Source organism: Falco peregrinus, chromosome 12, assembly GCF_023634155.1.
Source record: "Falco peregrinus isolate bFalPer1 chromosome 12, bFalPer1.pri, whole genome shotgun sequence".
Classification (NCBI taxonomy): domain Eukaryota; kingdom Metazoa; phylum Chordata; class Aves; order Falconiformes; family Falconidae; genus Falco; species Falco peregrinus.
The window spans coordinates 15,967,218-15,987,481 of NC_073732.1; the positions used below are offsets into that span (position 1 = coordinate 15,967,218).

Here is a 20,264-nt window from a genome sequence, read left to right on the forward strand (position 1 = left end):
GGCATGTTCTTGCACTAAGACACCATCTCTAACTGAAGTACCCTGCCAGCTGGTGGGGTGGTAGCTGAGATGGGAGCAAGCGGTGTTCAGAGCTGCCTGGGCAGCGTACGCAGGTGGGATTGTGGACACCATGTTCTCTTCCATAAAGAGTCCAGGGTTCTGCTCTGGGATAGGTAAAGCCTCTAGGCAGTGTCTGCAGGATGGGTTGCAGTGACTGGTTTGCCGGTACTGGGCTGTAGATGAGAAGGAGAATGTAAACACCAGGATGTATAAGGAAACAGCAGGAGAGAGGAATTGCTGCTCCTGTGTTTAGGAACTTATGCAGTGCCGGAGCCATCTCTCCTCTGCGTGTGCAGCTCCCAGCACAGTGGATGCCTTGAGCAGTTTTTTCAGTAACACTAATCATAAAATAAGCACAGAGCTCGGTTTTACCATACCCGTTGCACCAAAGCTGAAAAATCTGGAAAAACTTAAGAGCTACTGGAATAATTCTGGTGTGGAGAAACTTCCTTACCAGGGATGAACTTAAGGAGTCCAATCCATGTTCTCTGAAGAAGCGACTTGATCCCGCACCCGGCTGTGAATGTTTTTTCAACTTCTCACGAGCAGGAGAGTGCTTATCTTATTAAGCCAAGGGAGAAACAAAATCCAGGGGCTGGATGCAAAAGCAGAGAAGCACAAACTAGCCGTGAGGCGGATGTTTTATGAATCAGCATAATTAATCTTGAAAAAACACAGCCAGGGAAGGCCTGAACCTGAGACTGGGCATCTGGGAAGAGAACCTCTCCATGTCTGCAGGTGCTGTGGGCTCAGCGGCACAGGCAGGCTGGGGCGAGCGCGGTGGTCCCCTGACCCCGCCGGTTTGAGGGAAGTGGTCCGGGGGGCTGGCGGCGCACCCACCACCTGGGGCAGCGGCCCCGGTGCCTGCAGCAGCCGTGCCGCACAGATGCCGCCCCCGGGTCGTGCCCGCCTGGGGAAGGGGCGCCCCGGCGGGGCTCCCGCAACGGGCCGGCGGTGCTGGCGCCCGCGTTGCGTAACGCGACGGGCCGGGCGGCGGGGCGAGGGGCCGGGGCGTGCGGCCGCTCCCCGTGCGCGCCCCGCGGAGCCCGCAGCAGGGGGCCCGGCGGTGCCGCGGTGCGGGCCGCGGAGGCGGGGCGCGGGCGGGGCGCGCATGCGGGCGGTGCCAGGCAGCGCGGCGGGCCGCGGAGCCACTCGCCCCCGCAGCACCGCTCCGCCAGGGACAGCTCCCGCCGGCGCCCAGGTAACGCGCTCCCCCCGCGGCCGCGCTCCGCTCCGCGCCGCTTCCCCCGTGGCGGGGGTGCGGGGGGCCCGGCGGCTCACGCCGTCTCCCCCGCCGCTTGCTTGCTTGCAGCTCCGAGGCTGTGTCGGCGCCGTCCCCACCGCGGAGCAGGCAGCGGCGGCCGGCTCTGCCCGCCGGGCTCTCGGGGCTTTCGGCTGAGGAGGCAGCGCGTCTTCCGGCAACTTCCCGGCGCCCGCAAGGCTCCGCGATGGAAGGGAAAGGTGGGTCGGGGCGCGGGGGGGGGCGGCGGAAGGACCGCAGTGGCCGGGCCGGGAGCGCGGCACGGGGCCGGGAGCAGCCGTGCCGTGCCGTGCCGTGCCGCTGTGGTAGGTACATTGCAGCACCGGCAGGGAAGCGGGCTCGGGGAGGCGCTGCCCTTCCCACGCCAGCGGGTGGTATTCGGCCGGTGGCGTAGCGGAGTGTGGCGAAGGGTGGTGGTTTGGGCTGTGTGTTTGTGGTCCCTTTTTTTTTTTTTTTTATAATTTATTTATTTCCCTTTAGGGTGAGACAGATGTTAGTTGGTGATTTGTTTTCTTAATGCTAAGGATTTGCATAATAAATATGAGGTCTGTCCCATGTTTTTTTCAGTCAGTCAGCAATGGGGAGGTTTTTAAGAGATGAAAAGCATTTCGTGATTAGAATGGTGGGGTTTTTTTTAAAAAAAAAATCAGGTTTTTTTTCTGAAACGAGAAGAACAGGGCTGTAGAGCTCTGCCCTCATTACGTTGCATATTTAACACATCAGAACATCCTGATAGATTGGGGCAAATGCAACGAGTATTGTGCTATTGAACTGTCCACCCCAGAAAGGCACGCAATATTTAATGATTTTCCCTCTATCTCGTATGTTTGCATACGAAGAGATGTAGAGCTCACCCAAATATATCCCTTCATGTTGGGCATGTATATTTTGTTTCCATACATAGCTATGTAGTCCTGCCCGCTTATTTACTTATCTACCTCTACCGTTGCATCAGACATCACACATTCAACTGGTACATGAACTCAAAATCTCTGTGTGTTAATTGCCAAGCAAGTATTGATGGTAAGTCAGCCCATGCAGAGGGAAGGCTAGTTGCTGTTGCCATTCCCACCTAACCCTAGCTGCCAGCTCTCCTGTATAACACAAAACTGGTGGCTGTTTAATTGATAGAGATCAAGGCAGGGGGAGAATATGGACTATATTAATTCAAGGAAAATGACGGTGGACTTGTATAACACAATACTACATACCTTCCAGGGAGTTGAGCAAGCTATATTTAAACCTCAGGTTTATTTTTGTAACTGTCTTGTCAATCAGGGCTATAGTTCTCCTGTGTGGGAATATCTGATTATATGCTGATTAAGGAAGGAAGCTATTTCAATCATATGGAGGCAGTATGTCCTATAAAGTACAGATTCTTGTGGACAGTGATCAATAGCATTAACAGGGTTTGAGGACAGGTAAGTACCTCTTTTAAGAAAGTTCACCTGCAAAGACTTGACTTGGGTGAGAAGCTTACAGCAGTCACGTTAGCATCACTATTTTTCTTGATTATCCACACTGTTTTCACAGTTAACCTGAGACGGGACACCTTTACTTTTTTGGATGCCCTACTGGTACATGACTTGATGCGAAACAAATAGACTGTGACTTTCGTATAACACGTTATGTGCCTTGTCATGCACTACACAAGCAGGCAAAAAGCTCTGTGGAACTTATGATGGAGCTCGTGTAGCTGGGGTTGGGCAGGGGGCAGAAAGGTAACATCTGCAGTAAAATGAAAGAAAAAGGGTCCAGCTAGCTGGTGGCAGAAGCACCACCTGAGAGTGCATCACCTGATTACTATCTTGTGAAAACAGATAGTGGCTGTTACGGTGCAGTCACTGCCTGAGTTGGCGATGAGCAGCTGAACAAGGCAGCCTTTTGGGCCACTGGTACTTGTGTTCATTAGTTGCGAGATGGGCTGCACAGCAGCCTGTGTTCCCAGGCTCTTGGCTTTGGCAAAAAGGTTATTAGGGGTGAGACAACGCCAAGAGTCACTACACTGTAATCTTTGGGGAAAAGAAAATAATAAAATAAATCTCAGCAGTTTGCTCTTACCAGAGATTTTCCTTGATGAGGTGGAGGTGGGGAACAAATACTCCCTGGGTTTCCTCTACCTGTGCAGAAAAAAGGGATGTTTAGAGCAAACCCAGCAGAAATCAAGGCACCAGAACGGGACAGCTCCAAAGTAGAGATGACCTTAAAGGCAATAGACAAGCAACTTTGGCATCTCAATGGGAGAACTAGAAGGCAGAAGTCTGCTCGCAGCAGGAATCCAGTTGTGTTGGCACTGAAGTAATCCTTGAAACTCGCTTAGTGTTGGAGTAGCTTGAGAAGGCCTATGATGTGCAGATCTAATGGACTGATTCTGTGTACGCATATAGCAAGGCACAATGCAGGATGTCTCCCCAGAGGGCAGGTATGGGCCAGCCTAAGCCCTTCACATCTTCAGCTTTTATGATTAATCCTAGATGGACTTGCAACTGCATTGCCTTACTGAGGACTTGTTTACATTTTATTTTCATTACTAACCAAGCCTCTGCATTGCAAGTCCTGTTTTATGAGACTGCTGCTTGTAGACAGTGTTTCACTGAAGTCATCACTTGCTTTTGAAATGCTTCCTCCTGCAGCCCTTCTCCCACCCCTCCAGTCTTCCTTGGTGCAAATCTTAGAACATTTCAAACTCAGCGTTATGCAGATACTGGGGAAGAGTGTGTGCTATATTAAGCAACATAAAGTCTGTTTAAGAAAACCTACCTTCTGGTCCCTGAATTCAGCTGTTCCTGGTGACTGCTGTGGACTTTTCTGCCTAGGATTTGCCATCCCAGGACGACTTAGTTGTCTGAATGTGGCTGGTGCTGATGCTTTACAAAGCTTGCAGTCCTCTGTTAAAAAAATAAAAAAAATAATTGCTGAAGACTTATCTCAAGTGCTGCTCAGAGCAGCCATAGCTGATTGCACTGATTGGACTCATTCATGAGAATGAAAGGACATATCCTAGTTTTTGTGCAGTGGGGTGCAGGTCTAAAGACTTTACTCTTGTTAGGACTATTGCAGTAAGAGTGCAAGCACGAGGGTCCTGGTGTGGGCTGAGGAGGAGCCGGTGCCTTCTTCCAACAGTCAAACCTGGCTAGACATGAACATCTTTCTTCCTGACTCCAAGAAGATTAATAATAGTAGCAGCACTTTATGGAGCTGCAATGTTACCAACACATCTTGGTGATCTAAAAGTAACATTTGGCCTCATCTAACTTACAGCTTCTTTGACTGACTTTGCACATTCACTGCCTCCAAACCTTTTGCAGCAGTGAGACGCTTAAAAGTTGTAGCTACTCCCAAAGCCCATTAGGCAATGGAGGAAGGGAGGGCGTTGTGGGTGAGGACTGCTTTGCATCTGCTACCTGATCCCTGTTTTCTGAATCTCACCACTACAGCAGTTCTGTAGGCTGCAGCAGTAAGCGATACCACACCAGGCATCCCAGAAGCTGGGCTTTGCCAAAGCTAACAATAGTTAATGTGGAGGTTAAAGGATACTTGGTCACTTGCCAGATTCTTCAGTTACAGTTAGACGCTTAGCAGGGGATGGAACGTCACACAGTGATGTTCAGACTCGGAGGCTAGGAAAGAAATCAACCAAGCAAGAGGCAAGCTGCACAGTGTGGAATGTATCCCTGGGCTTCTGGATGGAGCGGAGAGGGACTGCAGGTTAGCCTTGCTGCAGGGAGAGCTCCCTTCCTCCGAAGGTGCTATACTCTTTTCTGTAATCCTGAAGACACAGGGAAATCTCTTTTTGGCAGTGAGGAATATTACTACTGTTTTGTCTGAGGTGGAGATTGGGATGTGACTGGATGTGTCAATGTTCCATGGGGGGGCAGGGCCATGCTGCCTGCTGGGCTCTTCTGCAAGGGCCCAGCCAGTTCTTGGTGCTCTGTTCTCCCTGGAGGTCAGTGCTGGGCGCTGGTGGCCCTGGTGAGGTTTCATCACCTGGGTGCAGGGCAGGCTCCTGACAGCACAGGATGCGTGCTGTTAGCTCAGAAACACAGCAGGGCTTGTCTACTGGGACAGCGAAGCTAAAGCATGTTGTTGGCTACCCCACTGAGATCTGGAGGTGTTCTTGTCAGTCCTCTGAGCCATGGTCCCGCTCTATTGGATAGCAGTGTCAGGTTGGAAAGACATCTTCTGTGCGGTGGGTCTTCCCTCAGGAACATCATCCTCGTGCTCAGAAGGCTGCGTGGTAGAAGCCTTACAGCTCTTCTGCTGGACAGTCCCAAAGCATCAGTGCTTTGAGGAGATGAATGCAGAGAACATCTCTGCAGAGTGACTGTCCCAGGCAGGTGCTGCCACGGTAGTGCTATCTGAGTCATGTTTTCTTTCCAGTCACAAAGGCTGGGAGCAGGCTTTTTGCTTCTGCAGAAAAGCCATGGTGCTGTCATTCACCGACATGCAATGTTCAGGTCTTTAAATGGGCTCCTGTAAAACAGCAGTAAGATCCAGATTACTTAGGGCACAGGGTTGCCCTTCCTGGGACTAGCAAACGGGTCTGAGCTCTTTGCATTTTACTGTCTTGTGGATATGTGGATGGCCAAGGTGGTTTGATCCATCTCTCCCTGCCAGAGCTGCCCTGAAACTTCCTGGGCCAGCTTTCCCTGCGCAGCTGTCTGCGTGCTATGTTTGTAAAGGACAGGATCTTCACCTTGAACCTGTGATCAAAACCCAACAAGAGCTGATGAATGTTAGGATTGTGGACGGGCTTTGTGGACAAGGTGAGAGAAGGTGGCAAGTGAGAACACACAGTTCTGGAGATTGCTGTGCACTGTCCCACCTTCATGGCTTTCTTCAATGATCAAAGGAAAGATCTTAGTGATCCCAGCTGTATCTTGTGTTCTGAAGCTCTTTGGGATGCTCATGTCAAAACCTTCCTCATCATGCATCTTCCTGACACGTTGTGCATTTTAGAGGTGAGTGCAGCACATATTGTTGAAGATGTGTGTTTAAGTAATGCAGATTGATTTGGAAAAGACTGGGTTGCACAAGTCATCCTGGTTACTTCTTTGTAATGTAAGCCAAGTAGTGGCACGGTTACTTTTCTTATGAAACTGTTCCCTTTTTTGGGGAATGCTTGCATCTCTCTCAAGGTGGTCAGAGGCTTCTCTGAGCAGCTCACTTTCCATAGAGGAGGTAGCTGCATGCTCTCTGTCTTTCACAGTGATGTGCAGTGTGAGATACAGGACGTGTTACTGAAGCCAGCATTCTCAAACTGGCTGCCTGAAGTTTGACTCGGGGAAGCACATTTGGGGATGTAAATAAATGGCCTGACTTTTCTAGTATCTCCCTCACGCCCTAGGCTATGCATCTCTGTATAGGTACCAGTTTTCTATATAGCAGGGGAACACTTCGGCTGCCTGACCCCTCAGCACCTTATCCCTGAGGCTGGACTGGGGTACTGCGCGGGTTGCTTTGTCCTGTGCCTCAGACACAGCCTCCACTGAAAGATGCAGGAAGGGGAGCGTAAGGCACTAAGCTAGCACTGCATGCATTCTTTAATGTCTTTCAGAAAGCAAATGAAAGTCTGTTTCTCTTACATTAGAAATCACATTAAAATTAAAACAAATACGACTGTGTTCTGGGAGGGCTCAAAGATGGTAAGAGTTCAGGTTGCTGTGTGGGACTAGCAAATAAGCAAACCTGTGCTGCCACCAACAAGAGCAGGTAACGGTCTAATACCTTTATTAAAATTAGTTGGTAGCTGCTGAAATACCAGAGGCATCCATCTTCAGGTTCTGGATGGGAGAATGACCCAAGCCTATCTGATGCTGGAGGTTGTAGACACGGTACCCAGGAAAGTGTCTGTGCTCTAATGGACCTCATGATGAGGACGGAAAAGTGGCCGTGCTCATATTCCTTCCTACCTACAAACTTACCACATTACTAAAAAAAGGGGGAAAGAGGACCCTAGTAACAGGCTTGAATGTTATAGAAGTGGGGGGAAGATTTAGTAATCTGGTTATTAACAAAATGCAGCAGACAAATTCCTCCACCCCGCATCCACAAGTTACATGGGAGCTGTGGAGGTTGCATTTAATCTGAATAAAATTCTGGAGTAATTTAAGATTATTTATTTAATGTATTTTCTAACATACCATTTATATGTCTAATGGCTGGAAACATAATCTGTGGATACTTTGAGTAATGACCTGCATACAGCTGTTTCATCCTTAGTTTATCAGGGTCCAGAAAATTCAAAAGATGAACTTGATTTTTTCAAAGCATTTTTTTTCAAAAGGCTTAGCTTACTGCAAGATTTTTCTTATCTGCTCTTATCTTTCCTTATCTATTCAGCTGTTCAAATCCTGTCTTAATTGCATTCATTTCTAATGTGCCATATAAAACTTGATATGCAAAAGCTAGTTATTTAAGGAGAATTGCAGAAACTATTTTTGTCTGTGTCTTCTGACCTATAAATGAGATAACATGATTATTTTTTACATGCAAAGCTTTGTGTTTATTAGCATGGTAAAAAGTAATTTGACAATGAAAAATATTCCTGATGGGCATAATAATGAATGTTTTCACTCGACATATAAAGATTTTAATAACGCTGGTACACTAAAATGATTGAAGAGTTTACTATTTTCCTGTCAGTGATACAAGGACGTTCCCTTTTTCTGTAGCTCCTATATCCCTGCTTTTTTGAAGTGTTCTTTATACTCAATAAGAGTACAAATCATCACGCTAATTCATTGAGTTTCTTCTCCCAGGTCCCAGATTTGGATGAACCCTATGATTTGATGCTTATGCAGGATACACATTGAAAGCTACGGCTTTTTTCTTCAGATTGAATTAAACTGGTTATGGTGTCGTCATGTTTCAGTAGAGATCTTGTGGCTTGAGATGATGACCGCTCAATAGAGTGCGGGAGCAATACTGCAGCGTGCCTTGAGGCTCGTGGCCGAGGGAGGGCTGTGTATGCATCAGGCTGTGAACTTCCAGAAGTAAGGTGCTTTGCTTGCTATTTTTAATAGCAAGCGCACAGCAAGAAATCGGGGAAGTATGAAATAGCATTTCTAACTTGAAAGACACTTTTTTTTGATCTGTGCTCCTTCTGCTTGTGTTTCACCCCTCTTTTGGAAGCTGGTTTGGACTGGCTTTACCTACTGTCAGCCTTTAATAGGTAACGTTAACTTACTGAACTCAGCTGCTTGGAGGGTTTATGATGAAAAGCTGTAAAGTGGTGAATGTTGTGTTGGTATAATGAGGGAAATTTGCTTTGCTTCTCAGTCATTGAGAATGTATTATTAATGCAAAAACACTTTCCTTGAATTAAATGCTATCCTCAAAAGAGGCTGACAAGCAAGAAGACCTCTTGAGGAAGATTGAAGCCTGTCTGGTCGCGAAGTCTCATGCCATACTTATTTCAACATAAAGTGTTATTGCTGATTTTTTAATTTGTATTTTGCTCTCCAAGTACAGCCAGCCAAGGGTTGTTGGTAGGATGGGCATGCTCAAGTGTTGTGATAGTGTCTACTCAAGCAAATGTTGAACTAGAGACCTTGAGGTCTCTTCCAGCTGATGCTGGTGTCTGACATAACCCTGACAAGGAGCTTGAGCTCTAAATCTGGTTCTGAATTCTGTATCCTGCCTCTTCCTCCTCCCACTCACATTACTGGTCTTTACCTCCCTCTCATATCTGACTGTTTATCGTTACTTGAGGCATTGAGGAGGCTGGATCCAGATGTTGTGGCTGCAATTTGGCTGTGATTTTTTTTTTTTTTTTTTTGGGTGGGAGAGAATTACAGGTGTCTGTGCAGTATGAAAGATCAAACTTGTATGAAATTCAGAAGTGGAATAAACTTCTGCTTTGAAGGACAGCCCTTGGAGCTTCATCCTTTATTCATGTGCAGTCTGGAATGTCTATTTTGGGGAAAAGCTTTAGTGAGTTTAAAACCTGCCGGTCCTTCAGTTAAGAATATCTTGCAGCCGTGGCTTTAGAATGGTAAGAAACCAAACACAGAACACCAAAATATTCCAGATGTCCAGAATTACTGTTTCATCATAGGTGATATTATTTTGAGATTCAGGTTAGTTTTCTGAAACTTTGCCTAGGAAGAGACATACAGTTGGAATTCATTCTTTACTTAAGCACAAGCACACGCTGTGCTTGCTACGATGCAAGAGTATCCATTTCATTGCCACTTCAGAATAACCCCAAATTCAGTCTCTTACAGCATGTTGGAGCCACTAGCATTTAAGTGACAGGGAAACAGCAGTCATGTCCACAAAATGAGCAAAAATGTAGAATCCAGCACGTTCTAGTATATGGAGGCTAAAAATTAATTGTACATAAAGGAAGACTTGGATTTGCTAATTTGACACTAACAAGCCATTGCAGCATAACTGAGTTGACAGCAGAATAAGCTTCCTCAGCAAGACCTGCTTTCTATAATATTTCCAGCTTATTTGATCTCTTTGAAGGCTGAATCTGAGCTTTTCAAATGTTTTCTAGCCTTAAATTCATATTCCCTTTTAGTATTGACCAGCCCTTCTGGTATTCTGAGACTGACTTAACCAGTATCATACATTGTCAAATAATTGCATTGTCGAAGCCAGCTGTTAATATTCAAACTTTTTATTCCTATCGGTTTGTCCCAATGGAGAAATTACATACTGCAAGTTGTAGCCATTTTGTTGCCATATGAGAAATGAGGGAGAAATCAGCAGAGAAGTTTAAAAATCACTGTCCCGAGTCATCTTTTCCAGTCAAGATTTTAAATAAAGTGTGTGGAGCTACTCTGGATTTGCACTTGTGTAGGTAAATGCATCATCTGGTCAGTAGGCAAAGGCCAGGTCTCTAATGCCTTACCTCCCTGAAAACACAATGGAAATAATACTGATTATATGGTGTAAGACCTACTTAAATGCTTCTAGACCTTAATTATTGCTACTTTAAAAAGTAGTAAAGGTTTAAAGAAATTTTATATTGGTTTGAGGGGATTTTAAAATAACAAACAGTTAACAGCTTAATTACCTTTTACTTCTTGCCACTTTGAAAGCAGTTTATTGGTACAAATTACATAGCTTTGAGGCTTTTGTTAGCAACTGTGCTATATAGTATCTTCAGAAGTCACATTATCCACCCCACCTTAAAAATGACTATTAATTACACTTATAACAGGTGGCTCTGTGCTAAGACATGTTTCTGCCATTACTACTGAACATAGTACCAGATATCTAGAATCACCTGTCAGTTTTATTTGCATAATTCATCTCTCTGTAACCTGCATTTCAGGCTTTGCTTCCTAAACTGTATTTATAGTGCATTCACCTCCCAAAAAAATCAACATCCAGGAACAGTAAGACTTTGTTGTTGTGTTTTAATTTAGGTTTGTTTTTTTTTTTTTTTTTAAAAAAAAAGAAGCTAGGGTTGAATTTTCTACCTCCTTTGATTAGAAGGTTCCCAGAAACAGTGAGGACAAGCCTGGCATACTGAAGCAATGCAAGTGTGCAGCCACGGGTAATAAATAGAGACAAAGAACACAATGTGTTTAAAATCTTAACTATTTATAGTAAGAAATAACTGAGTTTGATTATATTGTCCTTTCAGTGGCATCACCCTAAGGTTGACGATGGCAGAACTGAGTGTAGAATTTAGCCCTGTGTTCTGCTGTCTGTGAAACTGAGAACAAGGTATTGAGGCCGATGCTGAGCTTTGCATGCATGGGGATCTTCTGTGCAAGCAATGCTCTGTGCTGCGCAAGTCAGTTGAACGGTAGGAATTTTTGGATTGATGGCCTGTTATAGACACACTGCTATACATATGAAAACACAGGCAGTTACTTTTTTATTTAAAGGATTTCAGGAACAGTGAGTCCAGAAAAGTCTTGCTGAATCCCAGCACTGATAAAGCGAGCATCACCACCACTTAAATGAGTTTATGCTCATGTGGAGCATGAGTTTGTATTTGGTAATCTCAAAGGCAAGGCTGGTGTACAGCCACCTTACTGTTCTTGTCTTGCTGAAGTCGTCTTTATCACCCAGAAGCTGCACAGCAATTTGGTCATCCAAACCAAACAGTGCGTCCTGAATGCAGGTTTCCATCTTATCTTGAAAGTGGTGGTGGTGGGCTGTTGGCTTGGAGAATATTAGGAAAGACCATGGAGGTGGACATGTCCCACTCCTGGCCCTCCCCTGTACCTTATTATCAATTCTGTAAGTTGGACTTTGGCCTGAAGCCTGGCTGGGGCACCCAGGAGGTGTTTGGTGCTTTGCTGTTCTTTCTGGGTTCTCAGATGTGTAAAGGCTTTGTCTTCTGCAGTTTTCCTGCCTGTGGGCCATCCCTCTTCTTAGTGTCAGGGGCTTCTCTTCAGCCTTAGGGGCAGTCAGCAGCCTAGCAATAGACAATATGTGACACTTCTGGGCTGTCCTCTGCTTGTCAGGAACACAGAAGTAAGAGTCTACCTCTTCTTCCTCCTGTTTGCAAAGGAGCTACCTAAAAATCAGGTCTCCTATGTTGTAGAAAATCCCATTTCCTGAAGTTTCTGTGCTGAATCAGATTGAATCCAATACTTTTCTTACCATTCAGGCCAGTCAAGGGCTTCCTGAACTCTGCAGTTACTGGTGGCTCCTGCCTTGGATCCGTGAGAGTTTATCAATGCCTGCGGTATTATGAACAGTACAACCAAGACTAAAGACTCATGTTTTTCAGCTAAACAATTCTACTGTGTGCTGTTTTTGTAAGGAGGTATCGCTGTAGCCAACTCTTACTGATCTCTGAGGGACTGTGGATTTCATGGGATGCTTTTAAGACCTTTCCAGATGCAGGTACATATGGATCGTAAAGCTTTATCATTGTTTTTAGTTCTTGTATTATTTCTCTAATCAACCTTATAGCTCTTCTGTCTGTTGAAGTATGGAACAAAATGATTGTTCCCAGCTTTCCATTTTAACTTCCTCTGTAGAAGAGAAATAGCGCTGTTTGCCAGCAAAGGACAGCCATATAGCCAGGAAAGCCTGTATATTCTTCTTCAAAAATACTGAATTTCAGTCCTACGTAAAATGTTTTAGTTTGAAATTGTATTTAAATTATTTTCTTTGGGGAAAAAAATTCTAGAACAAATCTAATTTTAAACAGAACAAAAAGTGATGCTTCATTTAAAACTTTATATTTTTCATTGGAATTTCCTGGGGCAGAACTGGTCATGAAATTGTGTGTTACAACTGACTGCTTCAGGTATTTCTATGCAGAAAATGTCAGCTGCAAGTATTCTGCCCACACTTTGCCCATGGTTACTGGCTCAAATGCATTGCAAGGCTGTGTGAAATTTAGTTCCATGAAGATGGCTGATCTGGCCTCACCTGGGTGGAATATCTTGTACCTTTACTAAAAAAGCATCACTCATAGTGTTGTCTTGGTTTGTAAACTATGTGGTTATCACCCCATGTGCCTGAATAGCCCCAGTTGGCACCAGTAACTATGAACTATATATATTTATAGTGATGCTGCAGGGTACCAGAAATAGTGACCAAGGTGGCTATTGGCCAATGGCTGCTGAATGCCCTGAGTCTAATGAATTCAAAAGCTCACATACCCTCCTTGAGGGAAAAATGCAATCAGATTGTCTCTAATTATGATCCCAGGTGATGATAGAGCAATCCAGAAATAGCAAAGCATGGGCAGTCAACTCCCTTGATATAAGACAAACCTGGATGGGTTTGGTATTGGATCCTTCTTTTTCGCTGAGAGACCTGTTGGACTGTCGGTCCTGTTCCTGGAGGGGCTAGTTACAGCTACATGAGGCAATAAATCAGCTTTTCCTCTGGAAAAGAAACCCCTTGGCACTCTGCTCAGGCCCTGCTGGCAAAAATGTGTGGGGATGGAGAGCCAGTTTCACACAGCTGTGCCAAGTTCAAGACACCAGCTTGTAAATCACCTGGGTTCAACCCCTTATCTCGGTACTCTAGGATGGGAGAAGGGCTACAGAAGCCTCTGGTTAATGGAGTTACTGTGCATGGGGAGTGTATGTCAGTATGGCTCTGTACTTTGTTAAATGGGGGTTGGCTGGTGCCTGGACAGTACATGTTTGTGTATGCTCTGGGGCTGGGTGCCTTCATTACCTTATGTAGGAGTTGTATTAGGAACCCAATTAGTTTTAGTGTCTTACCCTGAGACATTGTTTGGGTAGCATTTGCTGTTTGCGATCAGTTGGATCCAGATCTCAGCGTTGTGGTGTTGGCCAGGGAGCCTGGGGGCTTTGGAAGGTCTGGTTGGTGATAAGGCAGTGCATGATACAGAGCAGCAGGGTTTCAAGGTTAAATCCTGCCTCTGACTTTCCACGTGTTGAAATCACTTTTAAACCCTGTCTGTGCTGCTGAATGAACGTGTTTTGTTTTACTCCTCCTAATCCAAAAGGTTTTGAGCCATTTCACTGCTAAAGCATCTGTTTACCTGTAGCCTAGTGGGGTGCTGTTAGTGTCCCTCTTCCTTTTTCTGAAGTTCATATCTCAAAGGTGCTCTCTGAAACATCTCAGATGAGTTTGATTGGAGACATTCATCCCATGCCAACTGCCATCATGACTAGCAAAGTCAAAGTTTACCAGTTATTTTTAGTTGATGGATCCTCATAGTTTTTCAGCACTTTGGCAACAAAGCAAGCAGCAGCGTTTAATAATGGAAGGTAAGAGCATAGTGTCAGGTCTGGAGGCACGCATTCATGCTGCAGCACCCTAAATGATGGACAAAGATTATGGAAGGATGAGAGAACATCTGATCTGTTTGGCAGGATGGACAAGGTTCTGTTCTGTTTCATCTTGGGTGTTTTTTGTTTTGTTTTGTTTTTTTCTTCCAGGTGACCACTGTTGTACCATGTTGCTTTGTTCTGTGTTTTTTCCTCTTGGGTGCTGTCAGGCCTGTGTGTTTAGGCAGTAGTCTGGTATGGTAGCGTCCCTCCTGTGTGTCAAAGGCCCTACCCTTGTCCTTAGTAAAGATGATGATGCAGAAAGCCCTGGAAGAACTAGAGGTCTGAGAACTATTTCTGTACACGTTCCGTATCCTATAGACTGATCTGTGTGCTGTATTCCAGAGGGACATCCTTACAAAGACAAAGATGAAGGGACTGAAGTAGAAGACTACATAACTGTCACTGTTTTGTTACAATTGCCAATCTGATGCTGCATGACATCTTCGTCTCATCCTGTGCTGTCAGCTCCGGACCTGCTTTACAATCTCACGTTTGTTGGGATGGCAGAAGATTGGGAGCCCATAACTGCTTTATAGCTGGTTTGCTGTGAGGCTCAGCAGATGGAAACTACCTTGAATGGTAAATGAAGTTACAAGTGCATGTGATCGAATGCCAGTGTGCATCGCTGCCCTCTTTACGTTTTGTACTGCATATGCAGCGTTTCTATTAGCTGTAACTGAAGGACTTGTTCATCTGTTTGCACCACTTTGGGGATACACAGGACTTCTATTTCCTGATATTTTTTTCTACTGATAAGGCCTGATCAATACACGCTTTCTGGTGGCATCTAAATCCTTCAGCATAAGAGACATTTCACTTAAATGAAACATCTTGTACTTTCAAATATCAGAGAATCTTTATAGAGCTATGAAAAAGTTATGAACCTCACATGTAATCTCTTAATTTTAAAATCTACAGGTGTTCTATAAAGTTATTTAGTAACCTTATTTTAAGGTTAAAATAGTGTAGCTGGTTTGGGCTAATAATCTGTAAAGTTTCCATGCACAGTAAATCTCATTTTCCATGCAGAAAAAGATCTTCCAAGACAAATATTTGCGGTAATATAGAAAAGAACATGGAGAAAATTTTCTTTGTGTAATTGTTTCCTTTCTTTTCCTTATGGATCTTGGCTGGAGGAAGTTACCCAGGGCTGTGTGTGGATGTGTGGACCTCTAACAGGTGGCTAGTTTAATCACCTTTCTACAAGGCGGGGATTGGGAATTTTGAATTATAGGGATTATGAGAATTGTGCTGCTTTTAATGTTTGAAGTCTCTCAGGTAGTAGTTGGCTTGGTTTTGTGGGTGGTGGATGCATTTAGGACTGTTCCAGAGAGACCGACCGATGTGTCCGTCTCGCCAAACCCTACCAGGGCCACAGGACTGGTTAGAGATACTTGTGTAGAAGTGTGCATCCATCGTTGAGGAGCCAGGGAGCCAAGTCAATAAGCGTCGGTATCAGTGGGTGCTTCTCCTGTATTTGCTTTGTCACGTTCTCTTTGACTTCTGCTCTCATACCTGTTCTGGTACACCTCCCTCTGCCACTCAGTAGAACTGGCGTATCTCAGGTCAACATCTCAGGCTCTTATGCATCTGTATTTATGCTGCTGGTGCCTAAGCAAAGATGCCTGTAACGTTCTATACTTGACACTGTCTGAATAATGTAGCCAGTTCACCAGTACAGGGTAGAGCCCCAGGAAATCAAAATATTTTTCTGAAAATGTTCCATTTTATTCTTCTGCAAAGCCCAGCCAGGAACAAGCAGTGTCAGCTTCAACAGTAATGTTAGAGCACTTCTGGGGCAGTGTGGCTCACCATGCGTATTCAGCAACTGTTCCAGCAGTCAATTAGAAATAGTGGCAAAGACAAAAGCCTTCCAGGCTTTTTGGAAGACCCATCTCCTGGAAAGTTCAAGTGTTTCAATATTAGCTTTTGCCCAGACTAAGAAAAAAAGGAATAGGTAATTTGTAGGACATGGAAGAAGTCAGTTCAGCAGTGTTGGACTGCATTGTTCTGATACTTCTGTTCAAAACCAACTCAACATCTCAAGGATGTTCAGGTGACACGTGTTCATATAACATTTAATGTTTTGTCAAAAGAGCCCAAAAGCTTTGTTCTCATTGACTTCAGTATTTTCTCCTAATGACACATGGCTTCTGGAGCAGAGTCTGGCAGCTGGACTCCACTCTTTCCTCCCCTTAGATCAGTCTGCATGATGAAACTCCAGCCTTTGTAACGTATGACACTACTTTGTATACCTCTTTGTATTCATTGTTATCAGTGCTACAAAAAGGAAGCCAATAGATTTATTGGTGTTACAAAAGAAAATGAGGCACAGAGCAGAAACGAGTTGTTCAAGGTCACCCTCTAAAGTGCAGGAAGAACTGTCATTCTAGCACAGTTAACAATAAAACACCTTTTCCATGATACTGTGAGCTAGAACATCAGAAAATTCATATCCTTAATGAAAGACAGGAAGACTTCTTATAATGTGGAAGATACAGTTCTCCAGAGACTTCCCATCAATAAGAGAATGGGGGTATGTCAACAAATTTGAAGCAATGTGTTAGTAGGGAGAGGTAGCTGGGTTTATTAAAACTGTTGTTCAACTCTTTTTGGTTAGTTGAACATGGCAGAACATTCTTATTTAACCCTATATGATACTTCAGTGTAGTTACCCTGATGAGACTGTCTCAGTGTTGGAAAATGTTAGTTTTTTTCTTGCAGTGTGTGTGAAATCCAAAAGACAGTTCTCAATGGTGGTAATGAAGGAAGCATGGGGGCATGTTGAGAAAGCATCTGTGGACCTGATTCATAAGCAGATGATTACTCTCTGAGTGAGGATGATATTGTTGCCCTCCTTTGGCACAAAGAAATGGTAGGAAGCTCAGCTTAGAACAGCAGTAAGTCAGCACTTATGTATTTATGCCCACTTCTAGCACTCTACGATTCCTCAGGTCTAGCAGCTTTGAGGAAATGCGATGTTTCCTGCTATTGACTCAGATATTTAAATATCCCTGTGTATACATATAGAGTTTAGAGGATGCAGTTCTTAATCTTAAATGAAGGTTTGTGTGGAGTTAAGAGAAAGCTGGGTCTCTAAGGTGTTTGCTTCCTTCCTCCACCTGCCAGCATCCTGACTATCCTCACAGGAGTACCGTGGCCCTTACAAACCAGAGTTCAGTGCCCTACCTGCAAAGCTTCTGAGTGCCTCCAAGCATCAATCTCCCTGAAGGAATAACACTGACACAGAAGAGCAGTGTGCTGACGACAGAGCGATGCCTTTGTTTGGGGTGGTGAGGGTAGGGTTGTGCTCTTGGAGGCATAACCCAGCCTTTGTATTGCAACTTCAAAAACAAGTTACCTGCTGGAAAATCAGGGAGTCCAGGGTAAGTTACATAATGCAGACTTAAATGTGTATTTTTCCCAGAGATGGGTGTGAGCGGCTCAGTGATCTAGAGGTGAGTGTATGTTCTTTAGGATGTGTCTTTCAGTAGGTAGGACCTGGGGTCTCGAGAAATTAATAGAAATGGAAGCATACCAAAGTATCTATATGTAGGTGACAATGCTGTCTGCTATGGTAAAGGATAGATCAAAATATAGCATTTATTTCTGTAGCCTACGCGTATAAGGATATACTTTGTGAAAAGGGAATACAGCTTTTCTGGTCCCCCAGGTTTTTTTGAAGTGTAGCAATTTAGTAATTTGTTAGAAAGCCTAGACCTCCTCCATGCAGAAAATAACAGATACAGCTGGGTGGTTTTGGTTTTTGCTTTTACTCTAAATTCAAACTTCACTCTTAGTGGTTCAGTGTCTCATGGTTGATTGCTCTGTGTGGAAGATGAATATTTCTCAAAGACCTATGCACTGCTGTCTAATCTTTGCTCGGATACTATTGGAAAACAACAAACAAATTGGAAGACACTTCTCAGAACTTAAAGAAAAAGGCTTGAGATAAGTACTGTTTTATAGTGTGTGCCTTCCTCAAAAAACTATGTATGCCAGAAGAAATGATTTGTTAAGCTTGTGTAAATCTGTCCTGCTGGCTGGTCATCTTCAGGCATTGCACTCAGCTGTCTGGCTGTTTCTTGTTTAAGTCCAGAAAACCTGGTTGAGTGTTAAACTTCACCTGGAAACTAGTCAGAAGCTCAGGGTGGAAATGAGTATTTTTTTAGTTCCCTGCACGAACTGTTGCTTGGTAGGTTGGCAGGACCGTAGAGTATTGGTTTAAGCCCTGGATGCTTTCTTTGTAGCAGTAGCTTAAAACCAAAGAGTAGCAACTCTGAGTGTGGGTGGTGGTCCTTGCTTCACAGGGATGGGTGAAAACAAGCAGGTTTCTCCTGGGCTACAAACTGAGCTGCCTGAGTCAGTGCAGAGCTCCAGAGTGCTCCTGCTGCTGCAGAACTAGTCATACATATTACATGGTCTCAAAGCTGGTGCCATGTCATTTTTTTTTTTTTTTTTTTTTTTCCCAGGCCTGTGTCTGCCTTTTTGCAGCCCAGAGTCTTGTGGAACAGTGGTCTGTAGTCAGCTGCTGTGGAGGTGTATTGTGCTGTGGCAGCACTCTGTTGCTCCTGGGAGCACCTGGTTGGGAGCCTCCTCCAGCAAAGGCTGGAGTGTGCAGATGGAGATGGGGTGCTGGCTGGGTTTTGGGGTTGTTTGGCTCTTGGTTTTGGTTGGGTGAGAGCTGGATCTAGGCCCATGCTGTGGAGGGCTTGCCTCCTCCCAGGTCTGTAGTCCTGGTGGGACAAACTGTGGCAGCTGTGTAGAGCAGTGGGAGAAAAGCTACCACAATTGTCGGTGCTGTGATGTGTGTGGTGCTACAGTGGAGTCCTGCATCCATTGCTGTTTTGCTCTGTGCCAGCACTACTTCCAGAAAGCTATTTAACCATCTAGGGGCTGACTTAATCTCCTGCCCCATGTGAACCACAGAAAAGAGGGTGCCAGCACTTCCAGCTGCTGAGCACCAGCATTACAGATTAGCTTGCCTTTGCATTTCATCCTTGTGCTTATTTTTGAGTATGAAACACTACATATAGCTATTTATAGATTTGCCAAGTCTTTTCTGAAGTTCAACCAATGAGACATTGATAGACGTTTCTGTCGTCAAGAAATCCCTTCCTCTGTTGGTTACTAAGGTTTATTAATTTATTTTGGACCACTGCTTATAAGCGTATTCCATGGAAGGATTATATTGAGAAGTATCTGATAGATCTGGAGGTTCTCTACTTTCAGTCTTTGCATAGTCATTTGGGGAAACTAGTATGACAACCCCAAACTTCACTCATTTGTAGGCCATCCTGCTCGTGGCATGCCAGGCAGTCGCAGGGATGCCCAGTGGGATGGGGACATGGACATTTGATATCCCTATCTGTCCAGTCCAAGACAGTTTCTTTCCAACTTGGGCTTTGTCAAAGTGCAGGAACACCTTGGCTTGTTTGGGGAGAGCCAGAGCCTTTTGGATGTGCAGAGGGACCTGGAAGTTACTGACTGAAACCATCTGAGTTGAGGGTTGTAAGCAGTAGGAGAAGAGACGTTTCCTTTTAGTGAGAACCTGCAGCCCCTTGCAGAGCAGCAGTGCTCACAAGGTCTCTGTGCTCCTGGCTTTCCTTCTCTACCTCTGCCTAAGGGAAGAAAAGAAACTCCAGCAGATGCATCTGAGTGTCCTGAGGCGTTTCCAGTGATCTGTTGTTAAAATGTACTTGGGTTTGAATGTGCAGAGGAGAGGAGTCAAGGTTTGGTTGCAAGGGGCAGGAATTGCTGCACTTTTTTTTTTTCAGTTGCAGGGATTTGAGGGCGAGAAGGTCAAGCAGATGAGACTTAATGGTACACAAGTCATTGCAGTTATTGGTAGGCTGGACAAATTAAAAAAACCCCACCCATGTGTTTGATGCCGTGCAGCTTGAGCAGCTCATGAGTTGCTCTCAGATGTGTTTGGCCAGCAGAGTTTTAGCCATGACTTTTTATTAATAATGAGGTACTAGAGAAAGAACAGGGTCAGATCCCTACCCTGGTTTGGTATTGCCCAAGTCCTGTGTGCATACATCTCAAATCCTTCTCAGGTGCCTTAGACGAGCTAAATAAATAATGTATAGCCTTGAGGAAGTAGTGCTAATTGTTTAGGAATAATCCTTGCTAAGGCAAATATATTTTAAGTAGAGTCTCAAATGTCTGCCTCAGCAAGCAACTTGCCTAAGACACCTTGATGG

At 44.8% G+C, this 20,264-nt stretch overlaps 1 protein-coding gene across 2 annotated transcripts in view; it reads left to right on the forward strand.

Annotated features, from left to right (window-relative positions):
• The first annotated feature begins 1,129 nt into the window (after positions 1–1,129).
• Positions 1,130–20,264, forward strand: part of FGF12 (fibroblast growth factor 12) — a 227,726-nt gene continuing 208,591 nt past the window's right edge. Inside the window, exons 1-2 of one of the 2 annotated variants that reach the window (XM_055817468.1) lie at positions 1,130–1,261; positions 1,373–1,521. In XM_055817468.1, the coding sequence (XP_055673443.1) occupies positions 1,509–1,521 (13 nt within the window). In that variant the 5' untranslated portion in view covers positions 1,130–1,261; positions 1,373–1,508. Of the gene's footprint in view, positions 1,262–1,372; positions 1,522–4,967; positions 5,068–20,264 lie in introns of those variants that run through there. The other variant, XM_055817469.1, reaches the window with a different exon arrangement.